Below are 23,061 nucleotides of genomic sequence, written 5' to 3'. Positions count from 1 at the left end.
CAACTTCTCGAACACATTTGTTTATCAGCTCCTTTCAGCTCGAGTCGTTGTTTGCCCCCAGAGCGCTCTGATTGTCTCCGTGCTTTTGTGCTCAAGTCTTTGTGCGGTTGCCTCCCGCAGGGCCGCTTCTTTTTTATTTTGTTTTATTTTACAATTTATAAAGCGAAACCCCAGGTGGCCTGTCAGCGCTCTGCAGATCCAATGAATAGGGCAATATAATACATTAAAAAAACATGACGCTCCGGGAAAGACAAATAGAAAATTAAAAAAATACGAGGAAAAAGAAAAGCCTGCAGCAGTTATGCAACGAACAACCGAAGCTCAGTATTAGAAGAAAAAAAAACGAGACCTGAGTGGCCAGAAAGGCCAACTTAAAGATGTATCTTTTTCAATTTTTTGCAGAAGAGAAAAAGGTTGTTTAGTTGATGAAACCACAGCGAGATTTCCAGGCTGTGCAGGTATGAAGAGCGCTGTCCAGTGCTGAACGCCCACTTGCCTGTAAGTGCTCTGTCAGGAGCTGAAACCACCTCCCCAGGAAGTGTTCTGTATCCACATCCGCCGGAAGTGCGCTGTCCAATACTTATTCACACACACACACACCAGGAAGTGGGCTGTCCATGGCTGAATTCACACCGCCTGGAAGTTCTCTGTCCAGAACTTAATCCACCACCCCCAGGAAGTGTGCTGTATCCACATCCGCTGTAAGTGCGCTGGTCAATGCTTAATTCACGCCCGCCAGGAAGTGCACTGTCCATGGCTGAATTCACACGGCCTGGAAGTTCTCTGTCCAGTGCTGAATACACATCCGCCTAGAAGTGCGCTGTCCAGATATGAGTCCACCTACGCCAGGAAGTGTGCTGTATCCACATCCGCCAGAAGTGGAGCCGTCCAATGCTCAATTCACACCCGTCAGGAAGTGCGATGTCCATGGCTGAATTTCCACCTCCTGGAAGTGCACTGGGCAGTTCTAAACCCACCTCTGCTTGGAAGTGCACTGCCCAGTGCTGAATCCACAGCCGCCTGGAAGTGCTCTGTCCTGTTCTAAATCCACCTCCATCTGAAGTGCGCTGTCCAGTGCAAAACCCACCTCCGCCAGGAAGCGCACTGTCCAGTGCTGAATCCGCTGCCGTAAGTGTACTGGACAGTGCTGAATCCACATGCCCCTGGAAGTGCGCTGTCCAGTGCTGAATCCACCTCCGCCTGGAAGTGCACTGCTAAAACCACCTCCGACTGGAAGTGTGCTGTCCAGTGCTAAATCCACCTCCACTTGGAAGTGCACTGTGCAGTGCTAAACCCACCTCCGCCTGGAAGTGTGCTATCCAGTGGTGAATCCATCTAAACCTGAAGTGCACTGTCAAGTGTTGAATCCATCCTAAACCTGAAGTGCGCTGTCCAGTGTTGAATCCACCTCCGCCTGGAAGTGCGCTGTCCAGTGCTGAATCCACCTTCGGCTGGAAGTGCGCTATCCAGTGCTGAATCCACCTCCAGTTGGAAATGCGCTGTCCAGTGTTGAATCCACCTCCGCCTGGAAGTGCGCTGTCCAGTGCTGAATCCACCTTCGGCTGGAAGTGCGCTGTCCAGTGCTGAATCCACCTCCACTTGGAAGTACGCTGCCCAGTGCTGAATTCACCTCCGCCTGGATGTGCACTGCCCAGTGCTGAATCTACCGCCACTTGGAAGTGCGCTGTCCAGTGCTGAATCCACCTCCACTTAGAAGTGCGCTGTCCAATGCTGAATCCACCTCCACTTGGAAGTGCACTGTCCAGTACTGAATCCACTTCCACTTAGAAGTACGCTGTCAAGTGCTGAATCCACCTCCACTTAGATGTGCGCTGTTCAGTGCTGAATCCACCTGCACTTGGAAGTGCGCTGTCCAGTGCTGAATCCACTTCCACTTAGAAGTGCGCTGTCAAGTGCTTAATCCACCTCCACTTAGACGTGCCCTGTTCAGTGCTGAATCCACCTCCACTTGGAAGTGTGCTGTCCAGTGCTGAATCCACCTCCACTTAGAAGTGCGCTGTCCAGTGCTGAATCCACCTCCACTTGGAAGTGCGCCGCCAGTGCTGAATCCACTTCCACTTAGAAGTGCGCTGTCAAGTGCTTCATCCACCTCCACTTAGACGTGCGCTGTCCAGTGTTGAATCCACCTCCGCCTGGAAGTGCGCTGTCCAGTGTTGAATCCACCTTCGGCTGGAAGTGCGCTGTCCAGTGCTGAGTCCACCTCCAGTTGGAAGTGCGCTGTCCAGTGTTGAATCCACCTCCGCCTGGAAGTGCGCTGTCCAGTGTTGAATCCACCTCCGCCTGGAAGTGCGCTGTCCAGTGCTGAATCCACCTTCGGCTGGAAGTGCGCTGTCCAGTGCTGAATCCACCTCCACTTGGAAGTGCACTGCCCAGTGCTGAATCTACCTCCACTTGGAAGTGCGCTGTCCAGTGCTGAATCCACCTCCACCTAGAAGTGCGCTGTCCAGTGCTGAATCCACCTCCACTTAGAAGTGCGCTGTCCAGTGCTGAATCCACCTCCACTTGGAAGTGCGCTGTCAAGTGCTTAATCCACCTCCACTTAGACGTGCGCTGTCCAGTGCTGAATCCACACCCGCCAGAAGTGTTGTCTCGTCCTGTAACCAAACCAGCCAAGAAATCTGGGTAGTGTTAAAATCACAGCAAGCAGGAAGTGCTGTCTGCCTTACAATCAACACTAGTCAAGAAGTGCAATGTTATAATCGCATTGGGTAGAAAGTACGGTCAAGTTCTAAATTTTCTTTAGGTTTGAACTGGTCTGCAGGGCTGACTTTCCCCCCCTCGAAAGTGCTCTCCAGCCATCGCTGAAACACTAGGCAAGACGTGCAGCTAAGTGTTGCAATCGCCCCAGGCACAAAGTGTTGTTCAGTGATGCAATTACCCCCGTCAAGAACAGGCGTCAGTACTGAAACCACAGCAGGGAGAAAGTGTGGTCCAGTCCTGAAATTACTAGGGGTGGGCGGAATTTGCGTAGTATATCTCACGAACACGCATTTTGAAAGCGCGAACAAGCAAACAATTCCGCAAAGCCACGGATCGCGGAATATTTGGCAATTCCGTGTTCTCTGCGGAATGCGAAATTACCCAAATTCTGCAAATTCCATGAGCAGAACAGAATTTACCGCCCAGGCCTAGAAATTACACCAGGCAGGGACTGCGCTGTCCAGTGCTGAAAGAGTGCCGTTCAGTGCTGTAACTGCACCCACCAGAAAACCCTGCCACTTCTGAAATCACACCTGGGGACGTATTACAGAATTGACCCGGAGGCACAACGGGTATTTGGGCCCGCTTTGCACGCCCCTGGGGCACTTTGGTATTACAGAAGGGGCCGCAGACGTTTGTGAGGCCTCTTCTGTAATACCGATAGCGCTGGCGAACACAAAGGGCCAGCGCTATCAGAGGGCATCCCCTCATTTAAATGGGGGTTGTGGCCCCATGCAAATTAGGGAATGCTGTTGCCTCTGTGCCTGTGCCGTATTACCGAAATGGGCGCAGAGTCAAAGAGGCTGTCAGGAGGCGCACTGACAGTGCACGACCTAAAAGTTGGAGCACTATCAGTGTGCTGCCTGATTGCAGCCTTCTGATGGGGGAAAGGGGGTGCCATGGACCCCCTAGACATCCCCTTGCAGGCGGGTGCAGTCACTCACTGCACCCGCCTACAAGGGGATCTCTAATCTCCCTTAAAAGTGCCGGTGGCTGCACTGTGAAACACAGAGTGGCTTTAAAGCAGCTGTTTCATTTTTAACATGAATGCGCTGCCCCCAGGGCAGCATGAGTTTGTGGCTGCCCACTGGGGCAGCACAAGCATCCTAATATGGAGCATTGTCCTTGTTTGCCTATGGGTGCACTATCCCTGTTTGCGCCCGGTGCACTTTAAAACAGGTATGCGGGGTGCAAGCAGGAAAAGTGCGCCCTATTACATAGAATTCACTGCCCCCAGGGAAGTGCTGCTCAGTATTGAAATCAACGTACAGGAAGTGCTGCCCAGTGCTGAAATCAAAGAAGACAGGCAGTACTGTCCAGTGCTGAAATCAAAGAAGACAGGAAGTGCTGCACGGTGCTAAATATAAGCAGACAGGAAGTGGGGCACAGAGCTGTAATCAAAGCAGGCAGGTAGTGCTGCCCAGTGCTGAAATCAAAGAAGACAGGAAGTGCTGCACGGTGCTGAAATCAAAGCAGACAGGGAGTGCTGCCCAGTGCTGTGTTGGACATCATTGGAATCACATGAGGCGGGAAAGTATTGTCTAGTGCCTAAGTCACGAGAGAGGGAGAGCTGCTCAGGGCTGGAGTTACTGCAGACAGGAAGTGTGCTGACCAGTGTCTCACTGTCCAGTGATCACCAGACTGGGAGCAGGGAACGCTTTGTCTAATGCTGAATCAAACCAGCCAGGAAGTGCTGTTCATCACTGCAGCCAGGAAATGTGCTCTCCGTGTCTGAAAACACTACAGGCACATATAAAATATAGCCCATGAGCATCCGAAGAGCAGCGGAGCTGGCCTATAGTCAAGCAGTCAGCATCCTTGGCTGTGACATAAGCAGCAGTGCTTGTGCTGTATCTGAGCACTCTATAAGGATGTTGAAATATATTTTGACTCTGAGTACCAGAATGCCTCAGGGTCACGCACATAGCACGCCTCTTATTGTTGAAGGTTACAGGGTCACCTGCTTAGAGACCTTATAAGAGGTATCATAGTCTTTTGAATTCAACTTCCGTCTATATCTATCATTTGAGAAGTATCCCAGTGTTGATGCGTGTCCTCACCATGAACGTGGTCCCATTTGGCTTTTTCAAGGTCCCACCAGGGTCTTTCCAGGTCTCCATCTAGGTTCATTGGGCTCTTTGTAGGTACCATCAGGGTCTTTCAAGTCCCAAGGGAATCTTTCATGGTCCCATCCGTCTCATTCCCAATATCCGTCTAGGTTCATATTAGGTTCTTTCAAGGCCCCATGGGCACTTTCTAGTCCTTGTGGGGTCTTTCCAGGTCCCATTTGGCTTTTTCCAGGTCACATCCGGCTCTGTCAAGGTCTCCGTCTAGGTTTATGGGGTTCCTTCCAGGTCCCATCGGGCTCTTTTCATGTCCCAGTGGGATATTTCCAAGTCTCATCGGGCTCTTTCTAGGTCCCATCCGAGTCTTACCAGGTTCCATCCGGCTCTTTCCATGTCCCAGTAGGATCTTTCCACGTTCCATCGGGTTCTGTAAAGGTCTCCATCTAGGTTCCCTGGGTTATTTCTAGGTACCCTCAGGGGCTTTTTAGTCCAAATGGGATCTTTCATGGTCCCATCCGGCTATTTCAAAATATCTGTCTAGGTTCATAGGGTTCTTTTCAGATCCCAACGGGCTCTTTATAGGTCCCATCTGGGTCTTTCCAGGCCCCATAAGGCTCTTTCTAGGTCCCAGTGGGCTCTTTATAGGTCCCATCTGGCTCTACCCAGGTCTCTGTCTAGGTTCATGGGGTTCTTTCCAGGTCACATCAGACTCTTTCCGGGTCACATCAGGCTCTTTCCAGGTACCATCAGGCTCTTTCCATGTCCCAGTGGGATCTTTCCAGGTCCTATCGGGCTCTTTCCAGGTTCCATCTGGCTCTTTCGAGTTCTCAACGGCTCTTTCATTCCAATGTCCATCGGGCTCTTTCCATGTCCCAGTGGGAACTTTCCAGGTCTCACCAGGCTCTTGCAAGGTCCCATAGGGCTCTTTAGAGTTCTCATTGGGCTCTTTCTTTCCAGGTCCCATCCGGCTCTTTTTTTATGTCCCAGTGGCATCTTTCCAGGTCCCATCTGGCTCTTTCCAGGTTCCATCAGGCTCTTTCCAGGTTCCATCGGGCTCTTTCCAGGTTTCATCAGGCCCTTTCCAGGTTCCATCGGGCTCTTTCCAGGTTCCATCGGGCTCTTTCCGGGTTCCATCAGGCTCTTTGCGGGTTCCATCAGGCTCTTTCCAGGTTCCATCGGGCTCTTTCCAGGTTCCATCGGGCTCTTTCCAGGTTCCATCTGGCTCTTTATAGGTCCCATCGGGTCTTTCCATGTCCCAGTGGGATCTTTGCATGTCCCATCCTGCTCTTTCCAGGTTTCCATCTAGGTTCATGGGGTTCTTTCCAGGTCCCAACTGGCTCTTTGCAGATCCCATCTTGCTCCTCGAAGGTCCCATCAAGCAAACCCAATGTCACAGACTGATCACTCTCTGCTCAATGATCAATACGGCTACAACAAGCCCTCCCCAGTGTTCATCCAGCCACGATTATCTGTGTGTCAACTATGTTCAATTCCTCATCATTGATGGCATCTCCTGGTCTACGATTCATCACTCACTCCTCCATTGTGACTCCTGTAGATTCCCATCAGAAAGAGCTGGGCTAGTCAAGCTACTGAATAAGAGAAACCAGCCTTGTTTTAGGGCCATAGACAAGGCAAATAATCTCCAGTCAAATTCTCTATATGTGGTTTTCCTCAAATCTATTTATTGTGAATCTCCAGAAAACCTGGCTTGTTTTTACTATTCAGGGTGTCGACCAGTTTAGTTCTATCGCCGGCTCTCTTTGTGAATCGCATGTGATTTGTAAATGTTTTTGCTTACTTGTATTTCTGCCCATTTCGTGCTCCACATTTACAATATGGATTATAAATCTTGTGAAAGACTAGAAGTTTCAGGACAGTGCACAGAGGGTTCACAATAGGGGTGGGCAATAAATTCTGCTCTGCCGGCAGAGTCGGCAGAAGTTTGGCCACTCCACGTTATGCTTATAACCTAGAGTTCTGGCCAACTTCAGTCAATCGACACTTGGCTGAGTTTTTCTTGCATGCAGCTCGCACACATTAAGTTTGCAAGCGCAATCATGAATTGGCGACCCCTTGCGTGATATTCGGGCTCTAGGAGGGCCCCCTGCAAAATGTTCCCAATGGGGCGGTCATGAGTGGTGGCAAACATTCACAGTGAGAAAACTGCCACTCGAGTAGAAAATCTACTCAAGAGACAGCAAAACCAGCTCAAGAAGCAGCGCCCTCTGGCACGCTGTGTGGTGCTGTTTGTGCAGATTTTTCAACATGGAACTAGCTCCTGTCGCTAAAAATCAGTACAAGCAGCGTGACGTGCTGTTTTCCGCCCTTTCGCGGAACTCTGTGGAATCTCTGGGACCTTTTAATGTAACTCAGTGGAATTCCTTGGAGTGAAACTTTGTGAGTTCTGCCAACCCTTTGTTCTCAACAAATTCTTTTCCCAGCTCTCAAATGTAAATAAGATCTCCTCTGGAAACAAGTCAGAGTGCTATGCAGAGGGTACCATGATGGGGTAAACCTAGAGGGAGGAACAAGGCAGAATAGATCTGTCATGAAGCACCCTCAGATATTTTTCTCAGTATTTATCTTTGATGTCATCAATGATGTAATCTGAGATGTCCTCTGTAGTATCCTGTGAGATCATGAGCAGTGCATGGTGGGGAAACAACCTTTACAAAGCAAATTTTATAATGCACTACCATTACAACGAAACTTTTACAACGCATCATCCATTACTACGCATGCCATTACAACGCAACCATTACAACGCATGACACTACAACGCATACCAGTACAACGCATGTCATTACAACGCAGTCATTACAACGCATACCATTACAACGCATAACATTACCATCCAACACTTACCCTACTGTTGCCCCCCCCTGGAGTTAGAATAGTAATTTTTACCCCTACACTATCCAACACTTACCCTACTGGTGCACCCCCTGGAGTTAGAATGGTAATTTTTACCCCTACACTATCCAATACTTACCAAACATGCAATGTAATGTTATGCGTTGTAATGGTATGCGTTGTAAAGGTAGTATGCGTTGTAATGGAATGCGTTGTAAATGTCGTTTTTAAAATTTCTTTGTAATGTCATGCGTTGTAATGGAATGCGTTGTAATGGTATGCGTTGTACAAGTATGCATTGTATCGTCATACATCCGCATGGTGTGGATGCGAAATATGTGTAGTGTATCCATTGGAGTGGCCAGCCGTACTGCCACCCGGGGCGGCCCTTAAGTTTGCGCCCCCCAGCTACACCGCTTTGTGTATCTGACAATAACTGGTCAATTTTAGGGGTTTCATGTTTTATTTCATAACCATAACTTCATCTCAGCTTTGTTTTTAAACAAATGTTAATGACTTATGAGCAAAAGTGTTGTTGATCCTGGTGTGAGAGGTTGGTCTATTTATTCAGAAGTCCATGAAGACAAAGATTCAGAAGAAACACTACATAGAAATGTGTTATTACAATATCCACAACAATTTGATGGCAATCGTTCGAACTTGCAGTTACCAAATCCATCAAAATCCTAGGATTTGCTGGAACATTGCAGACCTCCTTACTTTGAGAAATTATCAGGGGTATTTGAGCCACATTCAAACATTTCTTTGGTAATTCAGTTTTTAATGGACCATCAGGATCCAACTCCTAATGGGGCAGAATTTCCTTACAGCCTAGAGTTGCCAGTACCCCTTGTAACTCCAAGACTTGAGAATAAAGGCCTACTTAACCCTTTGTATGGTGATGACAGAAACGCTCCGTTATCAGCTGCGGTGGCGCTGTGCTGATGATGGAGCGGTTCCGTCATGGTCCGGCCGCCGCGCCAGCGCGGCACGGTTTCCGCGACTGCGCTGGGCGTTCTATTGAGCGGGCGGGGCCAGAGCACAGCCCAACCACGGCTGATGACAGAGTGGTTCCATCACCAGCATGCGGCCGCCGCGCGGCCGCCCCTCCCCCTTAGCGCTGCGGCGGAATAGCCGCCGTAGCGATTTGGTTAAGGGGGCACTCCTAATGAGGCCTTTAGTTCTTAAGCTGTTCTTTGACCACCGCGTGAACTTGAGATTCACTCTCTTAACTCCTCAGATCCTTATATATTGTTTAACAATGTGGTACCTGTTTGCCCTTTTCTTTGACAATGTCTCCTTTTTTGCTCCATAGCCTTTGGCAAATGGGCCACGGAGTCCTGGCCAAGAAGACGTGGGAACCACCCGGCGCTTCCGGCGTGATCTCCAGATGAGCCTGCCCTACGAAGCAGAGATGATGGCCTATCCGCAGGCAGAGGCGATGCGAACCAATGAGGCCTACTATCCAGAGATGAGCGAGGCGATGATGGCAAGGCTGGCAGGGCTGCAACAGGATGAAAGGCTGGCCCAGGCACTGGAGCGGCTAGGCAGTACGGGCAGGACAGAGGCAGGCATGGAACGGCTGGCGCCAAGCGGACGGGAGCAGGAGGAGCGCCTAGCTCTACAGCAGATGATGGAGGAAGGGAGGCGCAGGGACAAGGAGGCCCTCTACCTGGCCAACCTACTGCGGTTCTGGAATGACATGAACCAGGCGAGAGGCTACAGCGACCAGCTTGCAGGGCAGTCCAGGGCAGCTAAGGCGGAGAACAGCTTCCCAGGTGCCTACCCTGACTACGATGAGACGGCTTTGGCATCCAACATGGCCAAGGCCCCCAGTTCTAGAAGCCAGCTGAATGCGCAGATGGCGCAGGCCCTCCTCAACAGATACCGACAAGAAAGCGGCTTTGAAGCTTCCCCCTCCCGCATGGATCTGGAGGAACCCAACGAGGAAGATGGGCAAATGGATGAGGAAGTCTTAAGGTACACACCGGTGTGACTTGTTATTGAATGTGACTGACTCTTTGATGGTTGGCTTGGGAAACAATGAGTGCCCTGGATTGGAAGGTACCATGGGTGAGGGTGGGGAAGGGGTGTTCTCATATGTAAATGTAAATGTAAATTGATACTTGTATAGCGCACTACTCACCCGCAAGGGTCTCAAGGCGCTTGTACGAATACCGCTGAGGAACCCATCCTGGCTTTCCCTGTGAGGTGTCCACTCCTGGGCACCCCCAAGGTGGAGGCCAGGCATCCTTAGCGTTGTGGGGGCCATTGTGGAGATTAAGCAAGCTATTGCCCAGAGTTGCCGAGTGGGACGCCATGATTGGAATAGGCACCGAGGCGAGAATTATCAGGTCCATGGAATTTTTTGAGCCCAAGACCTGCCGAGGCGGGGAATTGAACCCTGGTCCCGGGCTAGACCTCTGCATCAGGGTCTGCCGCTCTAACCATTGAGCCACACTTCTCCAGAAAGGCCTACTCAAATCAAGCATTCCTTAACTTCTGACCATTATACATTTTGATAAAGCTCAATAACATTCCACATAAAGGAATACTTGCAGCCAATAATAGTGACTCAACACCAACTCATCAGTTTAACAATCACAGGGTTACACCACCATGGAGTGAGTACTCAATGCATCTGGATTACAATGCATCGAGGCGGTAGCTCTTGGAGGATCATGCTTTACCACTATCTCCAAATCAGGCCATTGGTCCTATTCAGATAGCAAAGGCGCCTGATGCCCTGAATATGACTGTCAATTAACTACTTTTATCATCGATAGCTTGATCAGCAGTTCCTATCTTGTTTTTGACCATCAAATAATAACCCAAAGCCTTTGTAGAGTCTGGAGCAGACTCTGGTTAAAGTATCTGCCTGGACCCCAGCCAAGGGTCTCACTTGTTTACAACTGATCTTAACAAAGGCTGTTTGCTCCTGAATGTACAAACACTCGCGAAGGTTCGCCCGCTCTGGCATCTCTACACTGTCAACAGTGGCCAAGAGAATTCTGGTCAAGTAAGTGTGCTTGATTCAAGAAGGAGTCAAGCACACCTTTGACCTCCATCTTTGTCACTACTGCCTAAGACAGACAATAAGGTCTTCCATGGTGATAGCTTTGTCCCACCCGCAATACAGAGAAGCGAGTGAAGAGTCTTTGGACCACAGGCAGCCATTCAGGGGAAGGCCCCACCCTTGGATTTAAGATGTGCACCAGATCACAATAGATTTAAGAAGCATAAACATCTGTCTTTGCACTTCTCAGGAATCAAAAACAAGCTCACTGTACATCTGGGCTCAGATTTACTAATATTTGGGGCAACGCAGCGAGAAACTTGCTGCCCTGCATCACGAGAGAGCAGGAATGCACCATGTTTACCAAGATATCACACATTTCTGCTCTCTCTCTGCACTGGCTGCCTAGAGTCAATGCAGGCACCCTTGTGCCGTGGTGCAAGAGAGCCTGCGTTACAGGCAGGAATGTTTATTTGCTGGAAGGGACGCATTTCTGCACAAAAACAATCCTCAGAGGCATTTCCCTCTTTACATGTGTGCTGCAGAATGCTGCACAGGTAGAAAGAGGAAATAACAAGGAGAAATAAAGATATTTCTTGTTGAACCTCTGTTGGGATGGCCGGCCATTTTGACACACTCCCAGGGAATGGGCCAAATCCAATGGCGGATGCATGGGAATGCCCACGCTCCACCCATAGAATACCTTCCCAGGGCAGAGTAAGGTACAGTAGCAACTTCCGCTGCTTTGTGATAGATTTACAAAGCCACTCAGAGCCACGCAAGGTGGCTTTGTGTGGCTTAGTAAATTTGACTTAAGGGCTTGCATTGCCTAGTTGCTCAGTAAATCTAAGCCCTAGCTTCTGCCCTGTTCCTTATCCTTTAAGGGTGACCATTTTTTTAATCATTCCAGGAAGGAGAGCGGGATCCAATATTAGAACACAACAACCTTGATAGCCACCTTGAGATGGGATGGGCTTCTATTACATATGAAAGATATACTCCTAATTTAAACATTTAAATCCTGATTGAAGTAAATTGGAAGAGGAGGCTGAGGATCAGTGTCCAGTGATTCATTTTGCTCTGGTGCCCCGGACTCTCCGATGGTCTTTAAACCCAGCGAGAGGTCCTATCTTGAGATGCAGATCTATTTGCGTAGTCAGGTGGACATTCAGCAGAGTGTCACCAGTGCACAGGGATCTTCTTACAAAAAAGAGGATGAGTGGAAGGCTTGTGTCAGAGTGAGTGAGGACAAGGAAGAGGAGAAAGATCGCCAGGGGATGGAGAACCTTAAGTCATGAGAACATCATGGTTGGATACACTCGGTGAGGTTGGAGGACACAAGGCAAGATCGTGCAGTTCTCTCTGCAGGCAAAGCCATTCCATAGGTAAAAAATTATAGCCTACTTTCAGCAGTGGCGAGTGTGCTACTCCTGCTATTCTTGTAGGAGTTGCTTATAGTGGTCGGGTATTCCTGTGGGTGTTGCTTATAGTGGTCTGGTATTCCTGTAGGTGTGGCATACAGTGGTCTTCTATTCCTGCATAGTTTGGCGTACAGTGGTCTGGTATTCCTGTGGGTGTGGCATACAGTGGTCTGGTATTTATGCATGTGTGGCGTACAGTGGTCTGGTATTTCTGCATGTGTGGCGTACAGTGGTCTGGTATTCCTGTGGGTGTGGCATACAGTGGTCTGGTATTTCTGCATGTGTGGCGTACAGTGGTCTGGTATTCCTGTGGGTGTGGCATACAGTGGTCTGGTATTTCTGCATGTGTGGCGTACAGTGGTCTGGTATTCCTGTGGGTGTGGCATACAGTGGTCTGGTATTCCTGTGGGTGTGGCGTACAGTGGTCTGGTATTCCTGTGGGTGTGGCGTACAGTGGTCTGGTATTCCTGTGGGTGTGGCGTACAGTGGTTTGGTATTCCTGTGGGTGTGGCATACAGTGGTCTGGTATTTCTGTGAGTGTGGCGTACAGTAGTCTAGTATTCCTGTGGTTGTGGTGTACAGTGGTCTGTCTGGTATTTCTGTGGGTGTGGCGTACAGTGGTCTGGGATTTCTGTGAGTGTGGCATACAGTGGTTGGTATTCCTGCGTAGTTTGGCGTACAGTGGTCTAGTATTCCTGTGGCTTACTTTGCTTGAGTCCTTTTCACATTTAGGGGCTTATTTACAAGCCATTTGCAACTCCGGTGCGCCACTTTTATTGATGAACCAGCAGCGCAACGGGCTTCTTCATATTTATAAGGCCATGTAAAGTCACCCTGCATACTTTTCATGGCTTTGCAATGGTGTTTTCATTTCACACATTTCTCTGCATGAAAGGGGCGTTCCATGGGTGTTGCTCTGGCTATTCCCACGCAACATCCATGGAACTAGAAGCATTCCCAGATTCACAACATCGTGTTAACCTGTGAATGCATCGGAATCCTACGACTCCCCAGGGGAGGCTTAGGAGTGGCGCAAGAGGAGAAATACTTTTATTTCTCCTCATTTTTTACTCTTTTTATGCATGTGGCATTCACCAGTACACATAGAAAGAGGAAAATGCCTTTAAATATTGTTTTTTTGTGCAGGAAGGTGTCCCTTTCGGCACAAAAGCAATCATCCCCTCAGCGTAGGCACCCTTGCAAAATGATGCAAGGGTGTCTGCGCTTGCACACGGCTGCTATTTGTGCGCTGGCGTAGGGTATAACGATAGGAATGTGCTGTTATCTTGTAGATACAGCGCATTCCTGCCCTTTTCTTTTGACGCACGGCAGCGCAGCAGGAAGGCTTGCGGAGCTGGCTTGCTTCAAACTATGGTAAATGAGGCCCATTGTTAAATCTAAGGTCAAGGGACAATCGATATTTGCCCGGCGGTATCGCCTCTTTAACCCACGAATTATTAATCAATGAAGAGGCAGGTGCTGGAGACGGGAAGGCAAGAAACAAGGTTTATTCTCTCCGGAGGAGAACACATCAGTTCAGACAGCAGGTATCGTCATGAGGTGCTCTAACCGCATCTCTGAGGCCTGGCCTCTTATACACAGGTTTATTGCTTTATTACATACAACACATTCTTGGCAAGGCTTTGATATACGGAAAGACATTCTCGGAACCCCCGCTCCCAGCCCGTTCCCACACACATATACAGCAGAAGTCCCCACCCCGGTCACAACAGGTGATGATTATCGCGCAGCTGGACATTCCGCCGATTCACGGAATGTGGGGGGTTTGATTGGATCTCATAGGGTGGGGGCTTTGATCAACTCGAGGGTCCTTCAATGAGGGAAGCTTCCTACTGTACGGGGGGGCAATAAACAGTATCCGCAGAGTTTAGGTGGTGGCCTGGGAACGAGGAAGACAAACGGGCACACAGGAAAAGGGGGTTTGCATCAAAGGGCCTGGGACCATGAAAGGAATGAAGGGAAGTGTCGCGCTGGGAACAGGATGGGGTTCCGAGACAGAGCTGCGCTGAAGAGGGGTTTATGACCCAAGGCATGTGCGAGCGGGGGTTGTCAGAGTGTGGGCTTTGTAACGGAGGAGGGCTATGCTGGGGGCCAGTGGCATGCAAAAGGGTTTGTTCTGATCGAGGCACCTAAAATGGCGGGTGCGCACGACAAAAAGTGTGGCATCAGGGGAAAAAGGCAAGATGGCGCAGATAATGTTTACCAGACCGTACTAATTTTCCACAGTCCTCCCTTTAACATATCCAAGACATCTTGCTGGCCTATTTCCAATTCATGTCGACTGTGGTGGTCATAGGAAAAGAAGTAGGTACCCAGGTGAAGGAGTTATAAACATTACATTTTAAAATCTTTCATCTTAGGAGGCGGGTCTATCGATAAAAACTCGTTTGCAGGAAAGCCATAGTAATGCAATAACAGACAAAGATGATTCTGTAGTGAGAGCATTGGGTACATTTCATAGCTGCTTATAGTCGTTCGGAATGTAAATTGATAGGTCATTACATATGTGAGTTCTGTTCATGTTTGGTTGGAGCATAATTAATACAATGGTGGCTGGGAGAGAAATGAGACGTAGTAGAAACGATAATTGAGGGTGTCAATGTTTGAAGTTAATGAGTTCTCAGCATTCTTTGTCGTCTTTTGTTGGCGCTGTGGAGCACCGGCGGTGGAGCTACGGGTCCAGCTCTATTCTAGGTCCTGCGTTGCAGGGCACGACCTTTTCCTCGCGTTTCTGGTCAAAGAGGTCCTTTTCGCCCTGTGTCCTTTGAGTTGATTGTCAAAAAGGTTCAGATGGAAGAAGAGTGTGTAGTCCATAGGGTAGGTCGGAGAAAAAAGGGGGGATGGAGCTGGGCCAAATCGGGAACAGATCAGGGGGGCGGAAATTTCAGGTAGGCGGGCTCATGACCGAATTCAGAGAGCGGGGACTTTTCGGCACACGTTGAACATTGAGCAGGGGCATCAGGTCAGCCCTTTCCTCTCACTTTGATGGAAACAGTGCCTCGTCCTGCAACTCCTTTCTGTCGCGGTCTCGCCTTGGCCAATGTCGCAGATGTTCCACGATCTGTAGTCAGGCCACGTGCTCCCACATCCGGTCCTTCTGTCCTCCGACAGTCGTACCCTTAAATGAGTTTGAAAAGACAGTCTTTAGAGAATTGGCAGAGGAAGGTAATCACATAAGTCTATTTCTCTCCCAGCTCCAGGCAAAAATGGAAACGTCCGTTATATTAGGGTTCGCAACTAACATATAAATGATTGATGAAGGGCCTGCTGGATTTACTATAACTTTCCTTCACAGCTATTTCTTTGGTGTTTGTTGGTCGTGGGACGAGATCTGGCACCTTTTATTGCATTACAGTTACGTCAGTTCTTCTGACGGAGACCCACCTTCTTAATACGAGCCTTACGAAGCTATACCGTTCTCCAGGGCTTTATATTTAAAAAGGGTGCTGTGGGCTATCACCATGGTCTGACAGGTATCTTGCTGAGGGACGAACATAGGCTAAACATTTTTCATTCTATCAATGCATCCTGCCTTTCAACTAAACATTTTCGCTTTCAACAGGGTTCATTGCAATGATTTCTTCGCTTCGGTCTAATCTTTAACTTTGTAAATCATCATTCTGGTTCCTACGTAGCCTCTTACGGCCTGACTACTTAATTAGAAAAGACAGGGGTCTTATGGGAAACAACTAGGGACATAGAAAACTGTAGTAAGGGCGTAAATAGACCCATCTCTTACGACCGGGGGTGAGGGACAGTTTTATAACCCTCGTCTGGGGCAGCTGATACGAAACAGGGGGCGTTCCGGGAACATAAGGATGTTTCGATCACCTTTACTGTTTGGGTATTGCGACAATTCGGGACGGGGAAGGTCGCGTTATCTGAGGCATCTTTTTATAACACAGGAGCCGCTGACATGTAGTTCCCTTATTTCGGGTCAGATTAGGGAACCTCAGTCGTCTTACCTGTCCTTTCCCTAATGGCCAAATCTCGGTTTCATCAATTTTTAGCAGAAAGGAGAGGTAGTGACACGGCGTCAGGGTGATTTTTATTTAGGATAAATTTTGAGCAAATACTTGTGGTATTTGGAGCCAATTGGGTGGTGCACTAGGGGTGGCGGTTTGCCAATTTAGGTGCTAGTCGTTCGGAAGAGCGAGAGAGAGAGAGAGCGAGAGAGAGAGAGAGAGAGAGAGAGAGAGAGAGATGTGCAACAACAGGCTAAATAGTACACGTGCGACATGGGGAGTGGCCGTGCATTAAGATAGGCTATTCAGCGCATTATATAACATAAGACATTACGGGTCTGTGTTAGAATGTTGAAAGCATGCAGTTTGGGATGGACGAGCATTAGGCCGGGTACAGGGGACATGCATCGAGTAAAAAGGGCACCATTGTGTCGCATTTCTTGCATTCTCGGTCCTTTAACCAGTTAAGTCAACGCGTCAGTCATACACAAACATCATCTCATAGTTTCAGACATACGTGACAGGTGTCCATTCACGCAACACGGATTAAGGGTGATCGCTTTCATCATGTCATACAATTTATTGGCTCTTTTGGTACAAGAGCAGTTTGTGGGTGTGTTTAGGTGCCACCAGGCAGTGTTAGTCCGCTTCGTGTATCAGACATGGCGAGGCTTCAGATCTTCACCATACCTTGGTCGTGATTCCGATGTGGCCTGCAGGGGGGGGGAAAAAGAGGGGAGGGGGACAACATTCGAGCATATCAAAAGCACGGGTACGAAGGTCTTTTACTTACCTCATACTCGTCTTATCTCCTCGGGATAGAATCCCTGGGGTTGTGGTTTCTGGAGCCAAGGGGGGGGGGCAGTGTGTCCTTATAGGCTGTAAGTAGGAAAACGTTAGAGAATCAGAAGCACTTAGCGCGAGGTTTCTAGTTGGTAGGTGTACTTAGCTATCGGGGTCCTTAAATCTCTTCCAACGCTGTGATGTTCTAAGGTTTATCAGCTCTTCGGTCAACTCTGTTCCCTAGTACCTTTGAGTGTCGTATCTTTATAATATTCTATCATTTACATCGTTTCACTTTACCCATCCTTTATATTCCATCTTTTACACCGTTTTGCCTTACCCAACCCCAGAAATCGAGGTCTTTCTCCATGCGCGAGTCCCTGAGTCAGTCGCATATTTGACGGCAGAGTGTCGTGTCTTAGATTCGATCCTCCATCCGGGGCTGGGCAACCATCTTCTATTAACCTTAAAGAGAGAGCAGAGTAGGGTGCACAGAAAAGAAAAACTCTCCCGCCGATCCCACATTTTAAATAAAGCATGCAATACCCGTTCATAGTTTCGAAAACCTTTATTTGCACAATCGTTCAGCATGTTGATAGGACAGTGTGATCGGGGTTGGCCGGATACGGCAATGGCTAAAGTGCGTACAGTAGAGGGGGGGGGGCTATCTTGTAGGATTAAAAACATGTTTAAAAAAGGTTCATTCATTCATTCGCAGTGAACTAAAAACGTCTATCGAATAGTTGAGGGACCAAGGGGCATTCATTTCATAATTGGAAACACAGTTGGACTAGTTGTAATCAAATTCCTATAGGTATATCATGGGAGTGTGTCATAAGCGAGATTACATGTCAGACATGATAATATCATAATGAATCGTACATTGAAAAACATTTTTCACGAGGTCCTTTTACATGTTCGTCGAGTGAATCCTTCCTCTTTTCCGTCAAGTGTACAAAGGATCATAACATATCTCGGAACATCGAGTCTTTTTTTTAGCAAAAGAAAACACCACGAGGCGTTCGTAAGTTCCTATTGTTACCGGCGCCATTTTGGGCGGGGCCGGGTTAGTCCGGAAGTAGTATCAAGGAAAAAATGTTTCCTACAACCGGCAGTTGGACCAGAGTCCTTTTCGGCAGTTCGAGAATTCATGCTAACAGAAGGAGTGACTATGTCATGCTTATTTTGTTAGCGATCAAGGCAGTTGTTCCTCACCGGAAGCCTGCAGGGGCCGAGGGCTCCTGGGACCTTTGTAGAATCTTCAAGGCTGTGGGGGTGCTGTCGGAGGTGGGGGCTCGTGCCCCGGTGGGCAAGCGCCCGAGTTACGTTGCTGTTCACAGTTACTCTAGCGGCCGAGACCCGCCTTCCAGGGGGCCCAGACACCATTTTGAGGCCTGCAGCAGCCGCCCTTCGTCGAGTCTGCAAGAGTGGAGGAGACCTTTTGGAGTGAACCCATGTCCAGTGCTGCGGAAGTATGGCCACCTGCGGTGCATGTTCGGTGCTGTGCGGGTATTGGCGCAGCCGTTGCATGTTCGGTGCTGCGCAAGTATCGGCACCGCCGCCTGGCTGGAGGAGTTCGGCGCCGGGCCGGGGGCTGGGAAACCTCCTATCCGTGGAGGTGGGAGAGGCTCGTCCGCGTCGCCTCTCCCTCCCAGCCCGACCTGGACTAATTTTCGCGGAGGTATGTACAAGACATCCCTCCCCCCAGAGTTGTCGCAGCCATTATTCAAGTGGCGCCGGGCGTGCTGCTGCGGCCATTACAGAGGGGAAAAGAAAGAAGTGTCCCGTCCTTCTCTGGGCCGGGCTTCCGGTGGATGTCGGCCGGACGCCCCCTTGCTCTGGTCCCATGAACGGGTTCCTTGGCTCATCGGCTGTAGCCGGATCCAGTTGGCCCCAGTCCCCGGCCATTGGTGGCCGGACCGGGAAGACATGTGGCGGGACTACCTGAAACTCCCACGCGCCACCGTGGCCGGACTGGGGGAGAGAGAGAGAGAGGGGTCGAGGACATAGACATTCCCCCCCCTACAACTCTCCGATGTGGTCAAGGTGATCCCCTGGCTGGGTCCCGCTGGCCCTTGTCTCTCCTCCGGCTCCACCCTATGTTACGATTTCCTGGCCGACTATTGGCAGCAGGACCCGCCTTATATGGGTTGCTGCCGGCTGGGCGTAGCCGTAACCCTGCCCTACTTTGGAAGGTTCCAGAATGGGGGGGGGGGCGAATGTTCTGCTGACTTTCATTTTCTAGTTTACCATTCTTGTTTCAAACGTTTTCTGTTGTTAGGGCATTGATAGGTGTTATTATTACGTACTGTTATTTGTTTCTTGTTCGTTATGTTAAATAAAAGTTCAAGTTCATCAGTGGCCTACGGATTTCGTTTTCCCATTCCTTTCTTTCCAGGTTGTTCCATGCTAAAGCTTCTGTTAACAGAAGTTTAAGTAACACGGTAACACAGGCAGAGGGATAACGCAGATTCATGCATCACGTACACACAAACTCAGACGGGGAGACAGTACAAATATTATATAAAAAGACCCAAGACAAACATAAAACAGTTATTGGCCATAATTATCTTATTTCTATATGCTGCGCATACTTTTTGTTAGAGCAATGGGGCAGGCTTTAGTTATATGCCTATAAGGATGCGGAAGAAAGGAGGTAGTAGGTTTTCAGACATTGGCAATATCCCTAGTCCTCTCGGCGAAGGATACTTGTGTAACCCTTACCTCGAAATACCCTAAACTTTTCCCTACTTGGCTAAACGTAAGGATGCTTGATCATGTGTGTACATTATTCTTTCGGGTTTCTTCGGGGTTTGTCGTCTGTCAATTTAGAGCTAGACTGGGTTTTCCCGTCTTATCGTTGTTTGATCTATGAGGACTCGAACATGTCGCTGAAATCGGCCTGGCGAAATCTGTGCCATCGGGCATAATCGAACGTGGTGGTTCTATCTGGCCAGTCCATGTCAGTCTGATTCATCTTTGTCTCGCGCCTTTTCCCTTTCTGCCGGCCTGTTATTCCTGTCGGTCCTCTGCTCCTACTCACGTTCAGTAGAGTCGGGCATTGGGCTTTCCAGTGCCCGGCTTATCTACAAAAAGCACATTGGTTTTGCCCTAAGTCTGGCCGTCCTGTGCGCAGTGTCGGGGGATTACTTTTGGGACGTTGTGTCCTGGGGTCGTCCTGTCGATATGTTTCTTTACCTGCTCTGTCCTCGTCTCTTTTCTTTCGTTGCATTGCTTCTTTGCGCCACATACCGAGGCAGTCGAGCATAATAGGCGTTGTCTTATTATCACGAAGGGCCATTTCTAACGTTTCTATTTTATCAAGATCGAAGGATCCTATCAGTGGCCACTGTTTCTCTTGATTTTCTTTGGTATACCTGTGCCACAGTTTACTATAGGCTATGGTAACTAATCCATAGTTTATGAACATGTCTTTATTAGGGGTGCCTTCCAGCGGAGCTAGATGATCCACCTCTAATAAACGGTCCGGGCTGAACCAGCTATCGACCAGTGGGGAGAAGACAGACATGACAGCTCACAACGAGGGACAAAAAGTCAGCACTGCCTATCTTATCACTGTGTGCAAAGACTAGACAGAATATTTCTATTCTACGTTGTTTGCAGGCAGTGAATACCTCATGAACCAATATCAAAACAATAAATAAACGACCAGTGGGGAGAATAAGTAGATCCGCAAAGGTCTGCGTCCTCTACCCTTTCACTATCTGCAAAGGGGAACCTGTTCTTTCCTGTTTGTAGACAGAGAATCTCCAGAAAACAATCCGCGAACAGTAGTTCGAGGTCAAAAAACCGTTAATCAGTGTGGGAGGGGGAAATCTCCCGAAAATAATTCGTGAACAAATGAACAATCAGTGGGGGAGAAAGATAGGCACGCTGGCTGCGTTACTTATCCTTCACTGTTTGCAAAGAGAAAGAGCCTACTGTTTCTTCGTGTGCAGACAGTGAATCTCCAAATAGGTCAACAAAGAGTAATACTAGTATTTTCTGAACAATTAAACAATTATTTCGTGTTTCGTCGTGTCTACACGACCTTACCCGGACCGTATGGACAGTTTCTTGTCTTCCGAATCCAGCGCCCGATCGTCCTCTTTTCTTTGTATTTCTCGCAGCACTCCTGATGGTTCCCAGTCAGGACCGTAGATCACTCGGGAGAGGTCTGTTCGGAACCAGTGAAGTTCGGATGATCGGCTGCCAGACGAGGGTCTATTGGGCAAGAGCTCTCCCGATCGTTGCAGTCGTTCACTCTGTCGTCAGGACCTCTCCCACTGGATCCACGAGTCGCTGATGGGCCCCACGCTTGGGACGCCAATTGTTAAATCTAAGGTCAAGGGACAATCGATATTTGCCCGGCGGTATCGCCTCTTTAACCCACGAATTATTAATCAATGAAGAGGCAGGCGCTGGAGACGGGAAGGCAAGAAACAAGGTTTATTCTCTCCGGAGGAGAACACATCAGTTCAGACAGCAGGTATCGTCATGAGGTGCTCTAACCGCATCTCTGAGGCCTGGCCTCTTATACACAGGTTTATTGCTTTATTACATACAACACATTCTTGGCAAGGCTTTGATATACGGAAAGACATTCTCGGAACCCCCGCTCCCAGCCCGTTCCCACACACATATACAGCAGAAGTCCCCACCCCGGTCACAACAGGTGATGATTATCGCGCAGCTGGACATTCCGCCGATTCACGGAATGTGGGGGGTTTGATCGGATCTCATAGGGTGGGGGCTTTGATCAACTCGAGGGTCCTTCAATGAGGGAAGCTTCCTACTGTACGGGGGGGCAATAAACAGTATCCGCAGAGTTTAGGTGGTGGCCTGGGAACGAGGAAGACAAACGGGCACACAGGAAAAGGGGGTTTGCATCAAAGGGCCTGGGACCATGAAAAGAATGAAGGGAAGTGTCGCGCTGGGAACAGGATGGGGTTCCGAGGCAGAGCTGCGCTGAAGAGGGGTTTATGACCCAAGGCATGTGCGAGCGGGGGTTGTCAGAGTGTGGGCTTTGTGAGGGAGGAGGGCTATGCTGGGGGCCAGTGGCATGCAAAAGGGTTTGTTCTGATCGAGGCACCTAAAATGGCGGGTGCGCACGACAAAAAGTGTGGCATCAGGGGAAAAAGGCAAGATGGCGCAGATAATGTTTACCAGACCGTACTAATTTTCCACACCTTAGCATTTCTTCATTTGCTAAGGATGTTGCACACTTTGGCCCAGTGTCTCCATGGCATCACCTCTGGCTGTGGTGCTCAATAATGCGGCCTCTCTATAATGTTTGTTTGCTGGTGGTTCACTGTAGTTTAATATTCCCACGGGCATTGGCCTCTAATATTCACCTGCTAAGCTCTGGTCTGCGCTCTGGGTGTAGTTCATGCTTGCTATTCCTGTGTTAAGTTTTGCTTGGGGCCGGTGTAGCCAAGTGTTCCTGTGGTTGTAGCTCGCTGTGGCCTAGTGTTTCTCTCGTATTGGTTCTGTAATAATTTGCAGGTGTTGACTTATTGCGCTCGGTTGTGTTGCCTCAAGTTGCCATTATGCAGTAAGCACTCTGGATGGTTACAGCACGTTCACTGATAGACAAGGTAGCTATGTCTTTTTGTGCAGGAAGGGACACCTTCCTGCCCAAAAACAATCAAAGGAGACGTTTTCCGCTTTCTATGTGTGCTGCAAAATGCTCCAGAGGAAAAAACGAGGATAAATAAAGTTATTTCTCCCTGTTACGCCTCGCCTGGGGAGGCATAGGCTTTTAACGTATTCCCATGTTTACAAGTCCTTGTAAATTTGGGAATGCATCAAAATCCATAGGGGTTGCATGGAGCACCCACTGCAATGCCATGGAACGCCTCTTTGACGCAGAGTAAGGCAAGGCAGTGACTTGCACTGCTTTGTCTTACTCCATATCTATAATGCCATGAAATGCCACATAAAGCGGCTTTGTGTAGCCTTGTAGATATGGGTCTATACTCTGCCCCACCGGTGCAATAAAAAAGTGACTCACCTACAGCACAATGGGCGTGTAAATAAGCCGCTAGATGTGGCACACTGCCCATTGGTATTTTTGTGGTATTCTTCACTTTGGATTGGCACACTGTGGACGGGCATTCTTGTGGTTTTGACTCTGACTATGGAACATTGTGCACTGGAATTCCTGCTGAACTGACCCTAGATGTGGCACAATGTAGTCTGATATTCCTGTA

At 49.0% G+C, this 23,061-nt stretch overlaps 1 protein-coding gene across 1 annotated transcript in view; it reads left to right on the top strand.

The window, feature by feature from the left end:
* The window catches only part of PCSK1N (proprotein convertase subtilisin/kexin type 1 inhibitor), a 124,167-nt gene that overhangs the window by 81,916 nt on the left and 19,190 nt on the right, over positions 1-23,061 (top strand). The window contains exon 2 of the mRNA XM_078664730.1: positions 8,959-9,623. Coding sequence (XP_078520856.1) covers positions 8,959-9,623 — 665 coding nt within the window. The remainder of the gene's footprint in view (positions 1-8,958; positions 9,624-23,061) is intronic.

Source organism: Lissotriton helveticus, chromosome 10 (genome assembly GCF_964261635.1).
Source record: "Lissotriton helveticus chromosome 10, aLisHel1.1, whole genome shotgun sequence".
NCBI lineage: Eukaryota > Metazoa > Chordata > Amphibia > Caudata > Salamandridae > Lissotriton > Lissotriton helveticus.
Note: the sequence above shows the minus strand (reverse complement) of the source record. Positions and strands in the feature narration are given on the sequence as shown.